Source organism: Lemur catta, chromosome 8, assembly GCF_020740605.2.
Source record: "Lemur catta isolate mLemCat1 chromosome 8, mLemCat1.pri, whole genome shotgun sequence".
NCBI lineage: Eukaryota > Metazoa > Chordata > Mammalia > Primates > Lemuridae > Lemur > Lemur catta.
Genome location: NC_059135.1, coordinates 91,321,168 through 91,336,355, shown reverse-complemented (window position 1 = coordinate 91,336,355; position 15,188 = coordinate 91,321,168). Strand labels below are relative to the sequence as shown.

At 42.1% G+C, this 15,188-nt stretch overlaps 1 protein-coding gene across 2 annotated transcripts in view; it reads left to right on the top strand.

Moving 5' to 3' along the window:
• The window catches only part of CCDC93 (coiled-coil domain containing 93), a 94,242-nt gene that overhangs the window by 31,150 nt on the left and 47,904 nt on the right, over positions 1-15,188 (top strand). For both annotated transcript variants that reach the window (XM_045558609.1, XM_045558608.1), the window contains exons 8-11: positions 7,471-7,507; positions 12,593-12,685; positions 12,957-13,007; positions 13,877-13,963. In XM_045558609.1, coding sequence (XP_045414565.1) covers positions 7,471-7,507; positions 12,593-12,685; positions 12,957-13,007; positions 13,877-13,963 — 268 coding nt within the window. The remainder of the gene's footprint in view (positions 1-7,470; positions 7,508-12,592; positions 12,686-12,956; positions 13,008-13,876; positions 13,964-15,188) is intronic.

Genomic DNA, 15,188 nt, shown 5'->3' with positions numbered 1-15,188 from the left:
GACTTTTTTTCTAGTGTTGAATTGCCTGAGTTTTTGTGGGTAACCTTTGCAATTCCTGTCTGGAAATGTGCACTTGGGGAGTTGGGGTGGTTGAGCCATTTGCAGAGGCTGGGGTGGTCTGCCCATCGTGCCCCTGCTGTTTTTATTATTAAAATCTTTAGGTAAATAAAAGAAATGAAAGCAGTTTTAGTAGTTCTACTTTAAATGTTAGAATAATCATTTTGGTTTTCTGTGAAGATTGTCCTGACTAGGAAAATGAAAAATTTAGAAGTAGTTTTGTCACTTCCTAAAAACATCTTAGTTTTTAAAAAACAATACTTATTTTATATCCTCAGTTTTTACTTAAAAAAAGGACAAGGACATGCTTCTCCCCATTGAATTTTTTGGTTGACACTGAGTATTAACCTTCTTTCATATTCTGCATTCTTCACTCAGGGTAACTGATTCCTTGATGTGAGTATGTCTCCTTGTGCTTCCTTTGTGCTGGGAGTGGCTCCTGTGTGCTGCCCTGCCTCACAGCCCAAACCTTGTTGGGTGGCTGGAACTAACCGCTACTAGCATTTCCCTGAGTGAGCAGCAGATGGCTTTCCCCTCCAGGGTACTGGAGAGAACCAGCAGGAAATTAGGCTTAACTATACTACTTTTCAAATGGAAAATGCAAATGCTTTTTTTTTTTTTTTTTGAGGTGATAGTTTGAGGTCAACTCTTTCTTTTCTTCCTAAGAGTAAAAACTAATCTGTTTCAAAGGAAGTTGAGGTAGTTCTGGCCCTAAGCTGGGTGTGATGGCTGTCCCCACAGCTCACCAGTTGCTTCTGTGAATTGAATGCCTCCTCTGAGTCAGGCATCAGGAGGACTAGCTGCATAATTTGTGGAGCCCAGTACAAAATGAAAATGTAAGGCCCCCGATGTGTTCACAACTAGTAATGATTAATTGTTAAGAATTTCAAGATGAGAACAACAACCAAGTGCAGGACCCTTCCTTCTAACCATGGGCCCTTGTGTGACTGGATGGGTTGCATGCTCTCAAAGCTGATCCTGGGGCACCATAATGTGGTCCGTTGAGCCAGGTCCCAGCTGCAAGTGAGCAGGTGAGGCGTGGCTCCAGGAGAGCCAGAGCTGGAGAGACCAGCTGCATGGGTGTTACATCTCCCAGAACCAAGGAGTACTTAGGGGAATATAGTGGTTTTGTTAGTTTGTATTGTTCATACCTCCATTTTTTCCATTATCATGGAAAATCAGATGCCCCTGAGGATGAGAAAGAGTCAGAGATCACTGCCTCACTGAGAGCATGCTGACAATATTTTGTTCTGAAATTCTCAGCTTTGAATTGGATCTTTTGCATATGTGTTGTAGATGGCAGTCATTATCACCATGTGAAGGCTGGTTAAATTTAGAACATCCTTGCCCATCCTCAGAAGTGGTTAGTGCAGTTTGAGGCCAGAATCTGGCTTGGCTCTCTTTAGGGAAGGAAGAAAGGCACGGGTTTTGTTTTTTTCTCCTCTCAAATTCTGAGTGTGAGAAATAACAGTGTCTCAATACCAATCTTAGTTCTTGTCAGTGGGGTCATGCTGATTTCTGCCAACTTCTGAGGCTGGGGTAGGTATTTGGTAAAGGTTTTAGGTTTTTGTTTTTGAGGGTTTTTTTTTTTTTTTTTTTTTTAGGGGAAGGGCTTATTTTGTTTTCTTTTTAGCTTTTCTGGCAGGGAGAGGGTAAGTTTGTGAGGGGTGGGGTAGTGGATATTTAGGACATTCTGATAATTTATTTAGCTCGTTTTCCTCTTGAGGTTAATAATGACAGCATTCAGAAAGGTTGAAAAATAACTTGCTCAAGGTCATAGAATTACTAAGAGGCTCAAAGTGGGACTTGAATTCAGATTTCTTGAACTCCGAAAGCATGTCATTATCATTATCTGCAAATATTGTTTGAGCCTTCATTGAGAGTATATTTTTAGGCTCTGGGCTTTAGAAAGACAGGCCAAGTCTTTGCTGTTTGCTCTAGACTGAACAAGAAAGAGAGTGGTTATTAAAACTGACAGAGCCAATTGTATAAAACTTAAAGCCCCAACAAATGTGTGCTTTATTCCCCCTCACTGGGAAGGCCTCTCTCTTCCTTTCTGGCCATCTGATTCTTTGCTCTAGGTTCTATTCAATAATCCTGACTGCATGGAGATCTCTCTCATTAAATAGAGATTATGTAACAGTATGTATATAAAGAATTTTGAACAGTTTGTCCTATGTAGAAAACACTCAGTTTTCTACTGTCATCCTTGTCCTTGTCATCATCATCATCATTAGCAGCAGCAGTCTTCACTTCTCAAATGCCCTTAAATATGACCTTTTCCCAGTTCTCCTTACTGTCCCTGTGTTCTCCTGTGGGGGTGAAGAGGGAAAGCCTCCCCTTGGCCCTTTCAAGGTTTGCTGAAAATGAACTGACAAAGGGTAGAGTAGCAGGAGAAGAGGGCTTACAAAATTTATTCACATGCATGGGGGGAAATCACAGAAGTGTGATTACCCTGTAACCCAATGATGGCCACAAGGCCAGCCTTCTTCATAGGGGAAAGGGAGGGAGATGGGGAAATGTGGCAGCTGAGGGGTAGTAAATGATTTGTAGGGGGGATGAATGTGCCTGATGCTCAGATGATGAGATGATATAAGTAAATGACTGAAAATTGAATGGGTGGGAGAACAGTCAATGGTTTGGGTTCTAGGTGTGGTATTTAATTTTCAGTCTCTTGCTCTACGATAGATAATGAGATTTCAAGGAGGAAATGGAAGGCAATCTTGTACTCTTTGACAGGTCCAGTCTTTATGCAGATAAGGGAAAAAAGCCTCTTCCTTCATCTGCTGGCCTTCAAGAGCCTTTAATGAAAAATATTCAGCATAACCAGCATGCCACATGTTGGGGTGACAGTCCCTGGACTCCTTCACTCTTTAGCCTCAGCTCCAGCCCTCCCTCTAGCACACACATGGCAAGACTCACCCCTTCGTCAACCAAGGGTGGCCCTCTGCTGGCCCTTGGACTCACTTTGCTCCATCCTCCCTCTTCCCTCACCCTTGTGGCATTCCTGAATTCCTCATCCCCCTTACCACAGCACACCTTCAGGAATCCACACCCCATGTATTTCCAGTGTTCCTGTTTCCTACCTCATCTCACATCTTGACAAGGGGCCAAGTCATTTGGCTTCTAGAACAAGAAAGTCTAAGTGTTTCTTATTTGCGGTTGAAAGTCACTCACCACCCTTAAGCCCACGGTGCCCCCTGGCTTTGAGGTTGTCAGCATTCCATTTTCTTCCCCTTTTTTGACTCCTCAGTTGCTCAAAGCAAGCTAAACTTTGAGCCTAGTCAGTCATGCTGAAGGCCTTAAGGACTGTGTATCTGTTAAAAACATGTTTGGGTGTATTTTTCTAAATGCTATGGAGTTAGAAAAGCAAGACTCATAGTTTTGATTTTAGACTTAAAATCACAGCCTTATAATATTTCAGTTTTATTATCAGTCCAATCAATTTTTAGAGGTTAACTAAAACACCTTACCATGCTATAAAACTGCTATTGTAGGGAAATCTGTTTTATGTGCTGTATATTTTACTTTCAAGTGGAAGTTTGAGGCATAACTACTAGAATACTGGTGTTCACCTATTACATAGTATTAGAGGTTTAATTTTGAGTTGCCTTAAAGTCATTCTGTAGTTAACAAATGAAATACAACATGTGTCTCCCAACTTGTTTGTGTCTACTATGATGGTAAGGCCTATGACATGCTCATAGAAGGAAAGTAGTGAATTCTTATTGAATGAGCAAAGAACAGAGTTCACAGTCCTTAGTATTTAGGACTTTTTATGCCCCTATTTTGTTCTGGATTCCAGATAGTTAGATAACTGTCTTAATTTGGCCTGAGGCAGTTACCTTTGAAGGTTATTTTATTTTCTAGAACGGTGATGTCCAGTATGGTAGCCATTAACCATATGGGGCTATTGAGCAATTAAAATGTGACTAGTGTGGCTCAGGAATAGAATTTTAATTAAGTTAAATTTAAATGTAAAAGCTCATTTTTGATTTAGTTCTTGGAAAATGTTTAAGTGTGTTTGGAGTAACTTGGATATGTGAATCTACTAATCTAAAAAATTATATATGTGACTCTTCTTTATATTTCTTTTTTACTGTGCTATTGTAGATGTACATCCTTGATTGAAAGACCCAGTCCTAAGTCTAGGGTATGAAGAAGTGAACCTGGGTGAAGAGAGGACTGGAATTCTGTTGGTGATGATGGTTCAGGGCAGAAAAGTTGATGACCCAGAGCTAAAGAAGGGGAAAGCAGGAACAAATAGAAGCATGGGGCACAGCAGATCAGAGCTGGCACTTGAGGGGGAAAGGGCAGGGCTGACAGGACAAGAGGAAGGAGCGGCAGCTGAGGGCAGTGCTTGGCGTGGAAGCATTACTGCCATATCATGTGGAGAAGGAGGCCTTTAGAAAAATCAGCCGGACTCTTCATTTGTTCAGCAAACATTGATTGAGTGCCTGCTTTGTGCCAGGCACTGAACCGGGCAGTGGAGATATAAAAGTGGATGAAGCTGTACATGAATATTTATAGCAGAACTATTCATAATTGCCAAAAGGCTGAAACAACCCAAATGTCTATCAGCTGATAAAATAAAATGTGGTTTAACCATACAATCGGATATTATTTAGCCATAAAAACATATGAAGTATTGATGCATGCTACAACATGGATGAACATTAAAAATACTATGCTAAGTGAGAGAAGCCAGATACAAAGGGCCACCTGTTGAATGATTGATTTCATTTATATGAAATGTTCACAATAGGCAAATCCATAGACACAGAAAGTAGATTAGTGGTAGCCACAGGCTGGAGAGTGGGGGAATTGGGACTAACTGCTGATAGGCACAGAGTTTCCTAGACAAATCCATAGACACAGAAAGTAGATTAGTGGTAGCCACAGGCTGAAGAGTAGGGGAATTGGGACTAACTGCTGATAGGTACAGAGTCTCCTTTGGGGTGTTGGAACTGTTCTGGATTTAGATAGTGGTGATGGTTGCATAACATAGTGAGTACACTAAAAACCAGTGAACTGTACAGTTTAAAATGGTGAGTTTATTTTATGTGAATATATCTCAATTTTAAAAATATAAAAAAAATGAATGAAGCAAATTCCCTTCTCTCCAGGAGTTCAGCAGGCTTAGAGGATTACTCATAACAGATAGTTATTGTGCACACCACAATGATGCTCTGGCAGTATAAACACAGAAGCACATATCTGGGGGGCTAATGTAGTTTTGAGTAGCAAGATTCTCCCACACCTCTATCTTTAAGGAGGAATAGATAGGTCCTGGGAATTGAGTCACAGAGATTTAGTTGTTTACTGCTTTATTTGGAAAATCCACAAAGTTCCTGGGCCTTAGATAAGGGCTCTCTGCCTGAATCCCTGTGGGCTACAAGCCTAGAAAGGGAAGGATAAATATTCAATATGCAAGGACACTTCTAGGAGTGGGAAACTTTGGCAAGACTCTGTATTGGTCAGGGTTCCCTGCCTGGTTGAGAACACAAGTACCCTCCTACTAGTTTAGCAGAAAGAATTGATTATTGGGATCAATGGGCACTGGGCTGAGCCAGCGTCAGCTCCCAAGCCTTATGTTAGAACTGGAGCCCCAGGGATGCTGCCTCTGCCTCCATGATCAGGAAGCTAGCTAGCAGCCTGTGGAATTGGGAAGCTGGTGCTACAGCTGTTGGCAAGGGAACCACACCACTGCTGTCTGAATCAGGAAGCTGTCTGCAAATCAGGAAGCCACTGTGAGAGTTCCTGGCCCCAGAACCAGGTTGCTTCTATTGGGATCCATGCCAACACAATGGATCCTTTATGTGTCCCCTTTCCCCTTATTTAATGGTTCCACATTCAAAACTCCAGCAAATGCATCTAATTGGTGGAACCTAAATAGCACTCAGGACCCTAGGTGCAAGAGTATGGAAAATAGTCTTTCCAGCCTCTGCAGTGTAGGAAAATGCAATAAATAGTGAGCCAGTTCACAAAATCTGCCATAAGGCCCTTTACAGAGTTTATATAGATACCCAAAAATGTAACCTTGGTCTGTTGCACGTTGAGCCTATAGATTTATGAGTAAAGAATGGGCACACTATGCCCAACAGTGAGTTTTTGGTCTCAACAGTTATATGACAGTCTATTATCATAAGTTCAGGTAATACTTTTGGTTTCTGGGTTTTCACATTATTTTCACTTACGTTTAGTGTATTCATTCAACAAACACTGGAAATATAAAATGTAAAAGTAGAATCGTTGTCCTCAAGGAGAAAGATACGGATATGCAGTCAGGCAGTCAGACGTAGTCACCATCTGGGAACCGAGAGGAGCATGTATAGATGCAGGGGGTGGGCAGGCCAGGGCCTAGCGTGTGTGCATGGGGGTACCTCAGAAAAGGAAGCTGTAGAGCCGAGGGGTGTAGGGTACATCAGGAATTAGGGGGAGAGAGGAGAATGGCTCAGTGTGTGCAGAGCTGTCTGTCCAGGCGGTAGATGGAACAAGAGCACATGAGGTGAGCTGCTGGAGGTGAGGCTAAATGGTTGTAGGCTGGGCCACAGAGGAGAAGCTTTCATGAGACTGCTGAGGAGGTCCTGTTTTCTCCTGAGGGAGGAGGCTGCTACTGATAAATGCAGGTCAGGCCAATGTGAAGTTGGATAAGGAGTAGGCAGGAAGAGTAGGGGCAGTGAGGCTAGAAGCTCAAAACGAGGTGAGAGGCATGGCGCAAGCAAGGACAGAGCAAAGCCTTTCTTTTGTTCTTCTTAAATGGTACATGGAATTTTATTTCTTTACAGATTACTTAAAGGTATAAGAGGCTGGGTGTTTTGCATTATGCTTTTTGTTTTAAGTTGAATGGTTTTTGCATTGTTATACTTATTTAAAAAAAGAAAAAGCATAGATTAATTGCAGCCAGAAAATAAACTGCTTTAAACTGAAGTGCATTTGTATTTGTGTTTCTTTGAATTAAAGTTGTGTGAATTGAGTGTACAACATTATTGGCATCGTGGTTGGATTATGTTTGAGAAGAAAAGTTGCTGAAGTAGCTACCAAAGAGCATATTTGGCTGAAGCAAACACTTTTACTTTTGTTTACAAAGATATTTTTAAGGCTTTTAGCTTAAACTGTGGCTCTGAAATGCAGTTCCTGATTCAAAGAGTAATGATTGCACTTTAGGAAAACATTGTACTCTACTGAGAGTTCCCGTTTATCATATTTACATAGTAAGTGTGGTGACTGGCTCTTTATTCAAAAAACAGTGGCATATGTTTGTGATTTAGGCACTTAAAACATTTTCTTCAGTCACCAAATAACCTAAATTCTCTTTGGTGCTTTTCATATAAAAATCCAACCAAAATGCATTTGATTGAATTTATTATGATTTTTGAATTGTAATTGAACTCCTCTTTTTTGTGGCTGCAGGAGATATGGATTTAGCCGCCAGAGCAAAACAGAGAAGGTAAGAAAAGCATAGATAATGGGAAAGAATACTTGAGAGATGGAAGCAACTCCTTCACCTCTGTCTGATACTCACAGTCTGGGCAGCAGTTCCCTGGGAAGCCCGGGAGGGGTGGTGGGCTGGCAGGGCTGCTGCTGACCAGGCACTGATCCCTGGGCAGGCTGTGGTGGCAGGGGTGTGCCAGCTGCTTTTGACCCCTGCATCTCCATCCTGACTTTTTTGGTCTGCGGCCTCTACAGACCAGGGAGCGAAGCAGCAGTCTCATCCCAGGGATGGAAGTAAGGGGTAAGTGGAAGTTATGACCCCAGGGTCAGTCAAGTGGGATCCAGTAGCTCCAAAGTGAGAATATGAAGTCTACTCTCAGGGCTCCCACAGCATTCCTCATCTGAGTCTCTAGACAGATGTAGACAGGAAGCTGGCAGTGAGATAGAGCAAAACTGTAAATTATGCACCTCCCTGCTGTAGAAATGCCAAATGTGGGAGAACCAGGTAAGTCAGGATGGGCGTTTCTAACTTCACAATGGAATCTTTGTTAATGTATGTGTTTATCGATCATCCTTAATCATCATCAGCAGGGCAGGCACATAAATCCTGTGGTACCAAACCCTTACTGTGTTGCAGGCCCTTCGTTAAGGGCTTTGCGTGTACTTTTTCACTTATTTTCCAGAATAACTCTATGAGAAGGATACTTACTGCTGTTTTTCAGGTCAGAAAGTTGATGCTCAGAGAGACTCAGTGATTTGTCCAAAGTCACACAGCCCTAAAGTGCATTAATAAGAATCTGAACCCAGGTTGTCTGACATCAAAGCCCGTCTCAAGTGCCAGCTAAAGTGGTCAGTAGCCTCTTAAAAAGTAGGTTCCTGCTCAGATGGCTACACTTCTGAGTTCTACCAAACAGTTAAAGAAGAACTCATACCTATGCTACAGAAATTATTCCACAACATTGAGGAAGATGGCATCCTCCCTAACTCATTCTATGAAGCCAACATCACCTTGATACCAAAACCAGGAAAGGACACAAAAAAAGAAAACTACAGACCAGTATCCCTCATGAATATTGATGTAAAAATCGTCAACAAAATTTTAGCAAATTGAATCCAACAGCATATCAAAAAAATAATTCACCATGACCAGATGGGCTTTATACCAGAGATGCAAGGCTGGTTCATCATATGCAAATCCATAAACACAATTCACCTCATAAATAAAAGCCACAACAAAGACCATATGATTCTCTGAATTGATGCAGAAAAAGCATTTGACAAAGTCCAGCACACCTTTATGATAAAAACTCTTACCAAAATAGGCATAAATGGGACATACCTTTAAGTTATCAAGGCTATATACAATAAACCCACAGCCGATATCATTCTGAATGGGGAAAAATTGAAACCATTCCCACTTAGATCTGGAACCAGACAAGGATGCCCACTATCCCCACTTCCATTCAACATAGTACTGGAAGTTCTTGCTAGAGCAATCAGACAAGAGAGGGGAATTAAGGGTGTCCAAATGGGGACAGAAGAGATCAAACTATCACTCTTTGCTGATGATATTATATCTAGAAAACCCCAATGATTAAACCAAGAAACTCCTGGAATTGATAAGTGAATTCAGTAAAGTCTCAGGATACAAAATTAATACACACAAATCAGAGGCATTCTTATACACCAATAACAAGCCAAAATTCAAATAAAAAACATAGTACCTTTTACAATAGCCTCAAAGAAAATCAAGTATCTAGGTATATATTTAACGAAAGAGGTGAGAGACATACACAGGGAGAACTACAAAACACTAAGGAAAGAAATCGTAGAAGATGTAAACAGATGGAAAAATCTACTGTGCTCATGGATTAGTAGAATCAACATTGTTAAAATGTTCATACTGCCTAAAGTGATGTACAGAATTAATGCAATCCCTATCAAAGTACCAACATCATTCTTTACAGATTTAGAAAAAATAATTTTATGCTTTGTGTGGAATCAGAGAAGACCTCATATGACCAAAGCAATCTTAAGCAAAAAGAACAAACTGGGAGGTATCAGTCTACCAGACTTCAAGCTGTACTACAAGGCTATAGTAACTAAAACACCATGGTACTGGCACAAGAATAGAGACATAGACCTTTGGAACAGGACTGAGAATCCAGAGGTGAAACCATCCACATACTGTCATCTAATCTTTGACAAAGCTGACGAAAATATACACTGAAGAAAAGAATCCCTTTTCAATAAATGGTGCTGGGAAAACTGGATAGCTACATGGAGAAGATTGAAATGGGATCCCCACCTCTCACCTCTTACAAAAATCAATTCTAGATGGATAACAGACTTAAACCTAAGGCATGAAACCTTAAGAATCCTAGAAGAAAATGCAGGGAAGACTCTTTCAGACATTGGCCTAGGCAAAGAATTTATGAAGAAGACCCCCAAAGCAATCACAGCAACTACAAAAATAAATGGATGGGACCTGATCAAATTAAAAAGCTTTTGTACAGCCAAGGAAACTATCATTAGAGCAAATAGACAACCTACAGAATGGGAGAAGATATTTGCTCTCTACACATCTGATAAAGGGCTGATAACTAGAATCTATCTAGCACTCAAGTCAACAAGAAAAAATCAAACAACCCCATCAATAAATGGGTGAAGGACATGAACAAAAACTTTTAAAAGAAGACAGAATAATGCCCAGCAAACATAAAAAAATGCTCAACATCTCTAATCATTAGGGAAGTGCAAATCAAAACCACAATGAGCTATCACTTCACTCCAGTAAGATTGGCCTTTATCAAAAAATCCCAAAGCAAATGCTGGTAAGGATGTGGAAAGATAGGAACACTCTTACACTGCTGGTGGGACTGCAAATTAGTGCAACCTCTGTGGAAAAGAATTTGGAGATCCCTCAAAGAGCTGCAAGTAGAACTACCATTTGATCCAGCAATACCGCTAATAGGCATCTACCCAAAGGAACAGAAGTCATTCTATGATAAAGACATCTGCACTCGAATGTTTATGGCAGCACAATTCACTATAGCAAGGATGTGGAAACAACCCAAGTGCCCATCAATCCATGAGTGGATTAATAAAATATGGTATATGTATTCAGTGGAATACTACTCAATTATAACAAATGATGGTGATCTAGCACGTCTTATATTTTCCTGGATAGAGCTTGAGCCCATCCTCTGAAGTGAGGTATCACATGAATGGAAGAATAGGCACCACATGTACTCACCATCAAACTGGCACTGACTGATCAACACTAAGGTGCTCCCACAGTAGTAATATTCTTTGGGGTAGAGGGGCTAGGGTGGGTAAACTCACAACTAATGGACTCGGTGAGCGTTGTAGGGGGGGAAAGGGCACGTCTCAAATCATGGTTGGGATGTGGCAAAGTCATAACATGTAACCAAAATGTTTGTACCCTCATAATTTCCTAAATAAAAAAAATTAAAAATAAAAAGTAGGGTCCTGCTGATTGAGATCTGTTACTAACCTTTTCTCATTCTCTACTGACCCCCAAATTTTCTTGAATGGAACAAACACACTCCTGCTGCTATTTGCCTGCCATACTTCCCCTGTCCAGCTCGCCCAAACCCCCCTCTGCTTCCTGCATTGTTGTCTCAGCCCCTGGAGGGCACCAACTGTGACTGCGAGCATTGTTTTGAAGCCAGACTGGCTGGTTTCAAATTTTAGCTCCTCCCCTTACTGTGTGACTTTCAATAATTTACTTACTCATTGTACCTCAGTTCACAGAATCTGTAAAATGGGGGCAGTCATTGTACTTACTTCACAGCATTGTTATGAAGATTAAAATGGAAAGGACTTAGAATGGTCCAACACACAGTAAACATTTAATAAGGGTTAATTAGTATTAGTACTAGTAGTTGTAGTAGTTTATTGATAATTTGTCATGCACTGATCATGATATCTTCTTTTTTGGTCTTTTCATTATTTTTTACACATTTGTGTTTTTACTCAACTAAATAATCATTTCCTGCAGAGCAGGGTGTTTTCTGGATTTGAGTATGTAATGTGTCATGTGGTGTATAAATAACGGTTTGATGTGTACATTTAGTTTGATATGTAATTTGAATCTGAAAAGATTGTCTATATATTGTGAAATAAGGCAATTTGGTTGTGACTGGAAAAATTCATGCAGCCAGGAGCTCATGGCGTTCCCGTGGGCAATGGTAGACTTGTTCTAGAAAAGGATCCCAGAATTGGGATGGTGTAAAAAGGGCTTCTGAGACCAAACCTTTCATTCACCCCTAGAAGACCGTGATCCAGAGATCAGAGGTAAGCCTGAGGTCACCCAGCTAGTGGCTGACAGAGGTAGGATTAAATCTCCAGACCTCTAGCCCATGTTTGAGGAAAAGCAGCTAATCTGGGGTATCTTTAGTTTGTTGTTTTACATAGTATTGAGCCTGAGAGTTCAGAGCATGCAACTTGATCACTAGAGGAAACAGTTTTGATTTTTATCCTTTAGGACAGTGGTTATCAAACTTTTTTGATTACTCTCAGCAGTAAATATTCTATTTTTCATCATGGTTCACTTACACAGACACACAAACACCTCAAAAACAAAAGTTTCACTAAGCAGTACTTAACCCTTTGCTGCTTACAAAGCACTCTGATGTGTTCTATTCTTTTTATTTAATTTATATAGATGCTAGTCATACCTGCTAATTTACTTTCATGTCCCACTAATGAGTCTCAATAGGCAGTTTGAAAAAACACTCCTTTAGGAGTGGTCTGCTCTTGAAGGTGTTAAAATAGGAGGAAGATCAATCAAAGCATAAGGATAGGTCTGGAAAATGTGTGTGGCCTGATATGAACTTAATCAGCTCAGCGAGCAGTTGGCAAGTGGAGACAGGTGATTGCCAGGCCCTGAAGCTGAACCTGCCCGCTCTCTATCTCAAATGGAAGCTCAGGTCTCTGGATTGTCCATTCTTTCTCAGACTGGTGCAGCTCTCCCGATCTGGGTTTCCTTTATACAGCCTCATGCCTCTTTACAATATTCTTTCACTACTGAGTCTCCAACTCCAATACTCAGCTCTTTTCCCATCTTCCCTTCTAGGCTGAGGACAAGAAAGCAGCACTTCCCACAGGGCTGTCGGCTGCAGAAAAAGCTGATACTCATGAAGAAGATGAGCTTCGAGCAGCTGAAGAGGTGTGTGGTCCATGTAGGCTCTCTACAGTTTCTGTTTAAGCCACGTGTGGAGAAATTTTACCTCCCAAATGGCCAGTGCCTCTTGCAGCCAGCTGCTGTGAGTGGCCCCCACACCTTCCTGTTTCCGTTGCTCACCTGTCTTGAGCCTCCCCATAAGATGAGATTGAGGAGAATAATCCCTGGACTTCACCCAAAGACCCGTGTGGGCATATTGCTTCTGTCTTACCTGGTCAGAACCGCTCACTGCCACCCCTGCCTGTTCCTCTTTCAGCAGCGTATTCAGTCACTGATGACCAAGATGACCGCCATGGCAAAAGAGGAGGTAAGTGGGGAGTGGTCTCAGGGGGGGCCTGTGTGGAGATGGGGACTTGGCACCCCCTTGCTCTGCTCTGGAGGTCTTCCTCCAGAGCGACCACCTTCTCCACAGCCCTCTCTCTTCAGCACACAGTGCCTCCTCTTCCTTGGGTAGTTCCTTTGGTGAAGCTTTTTATAAATGTCTAGTGCTGCTGTCTGTGGGGACGTCTGGGAGGGAGAGCAGGCTGTCCCTCCTGGGACAGCTCACAGGGCCTCTGCAGAAGAGCAGGGGCAGTTCTGCCTCACCATAACCACAAGTTATGCCCCATGCAAAGGAACCTTGTCTTCTGCTTCCTTCCGACACTGTCTAGGTAGGAAACGGAATTCCAAGTTTATAGTTGGTCTTCCCAGAGCTCAAAGTCTGTCTGGAAGGTTTAGCCAAGTGCTTTGAAAGAATCATTGCTTTTGAGGCCAGAAAAGGCCTCTGGAAGTAAAGAGACATTTTAGGGGTTCTGAGATTTCTTGTCCTCTCCATTTGCTCTTTGCTCTTCCCTGACTCCTAGGCCTGCCAAGTCCCTGCAGGCTCTGTTTAGTGACCCTCAGGAGAAGAGAGCTGGGAATGGGGCATAGAAGAGAAGAACCATTTTCCAGGGGCACCCAGGGCCAAGGAGAATCTAGCACAGTCAGCTGAGTGACTCAAGAAGTAGAGAGGTGGCTGAATATTCATCCTGAGACTTATTTTCTCCCTTCCTTGTAGATGTATGTGTGGGCAAAGCCAAATTATTTTTTCCCCTGGGAATGTTATCTATTTTATGATAATATTGAGAGTGTTCAGATTTTCTAGTGCTGTGAAAGACAAGGCATGGCCTTGAGAGCCCTTCCTCCGTGTGATTGCAGAGCCGTCTCACCGCAAGCTCCGTGGGCCAGATCGTGGGACTCTGCTCTGCCGAGATCAAGCAGATTGTGTCTGAGTATGCAGAGAAGGTAGGTGGGGGCCAGCTGGAGTCCGTGCCTCAGATAGTGCCCCAAGGCTGTGTTCTCCCACTTTTCTCCCCCACTCCCCAGCAGTCATGTGGTCCAGTTGTAACTCATCAGCCCTGTTTGTCAGAAACATACACTGGGCTTTACCACACACAGCCATCAGCACTTGCCCGTTAGCTAAATTAATTTTGTTCTGCAGTGCCCACTTTTCTATAAATATAAAGGGAAAACCTGTCTCACAGAGCAGTTATCACGGTTGATGAATCGATGCCTTAGGTATGGAACAAGCATTTTTCCTCCTCCATCAGGCTTCTTATAACTTGGGCTCAGTTTGGTGATTGGGCTGAGGAATGAAGATTTGCCACTTAGGAGATAAACCCCATAACTCAGCCAAACCCAAGGCAAAATTTTTTGTTCTACTTTATTAAAAGGATATAGAATGAAGAAAAGCCTAAAAGTCATATTTCAGCGTTAGTTTTTTCCTCATCCTAAGGATAGGCAGGAGGACCTGGAATATTTCAGGGAGACAGTGATTAATCATTTTGCACATAACTGATTCCAGTCTGGCTGAGATGTAGTATCGGTAAAATCAGATTTACAGAGCATTGTTGCACATCCCTCCTTCCCCAGCCATACTCAGTCTGCCCCCTTAAAATGTTGATGTCTGTTGAAGCTCTCAGCTTTGCTTTTCTCATCTCAGAAGCCTTGATGACAAATTAGCTCTGCCCCGACCCTCTGTGCAATATTCTTCTGAAGAGATTGCACAGGTGGGATAGTCAGGGAAAGAGTATTCCCTGTAATCTGGGGATATGATCTGCCGTAAACACAGCAAGGAATCATCTCCTGCCAAGTGAGGGGCCTTCTGAGCAAGACAGCGAGTAGAACAGCTTGGAATGCCCAGGGTGGGATTCCCTCAACACCAATCCGCACTCCCTAGTAAATGCTTCTTAACGTGGGCTTTCTAGTCCAACTGAGTGCCCTCTCTTTCCATTTGCCACCTAAGAAAGATGACACTTGTGGTCAAAGCGTCATCTGAGATTTGACCAGAAGAGAATCTTGGTTATCCTAAAAGTATGAATAAACTCAAAAGAATTGAAGATCTAGTTGTGGAAAAAATGATGAATACTTCTCCCAAGAAGAAAGTGTATTGGTTTACTGTCAGCACACACACCTGAATGGCAAGAGTGTCAGTTTATACCCACCCTTATGTTGCCACGTAGCATTGCTG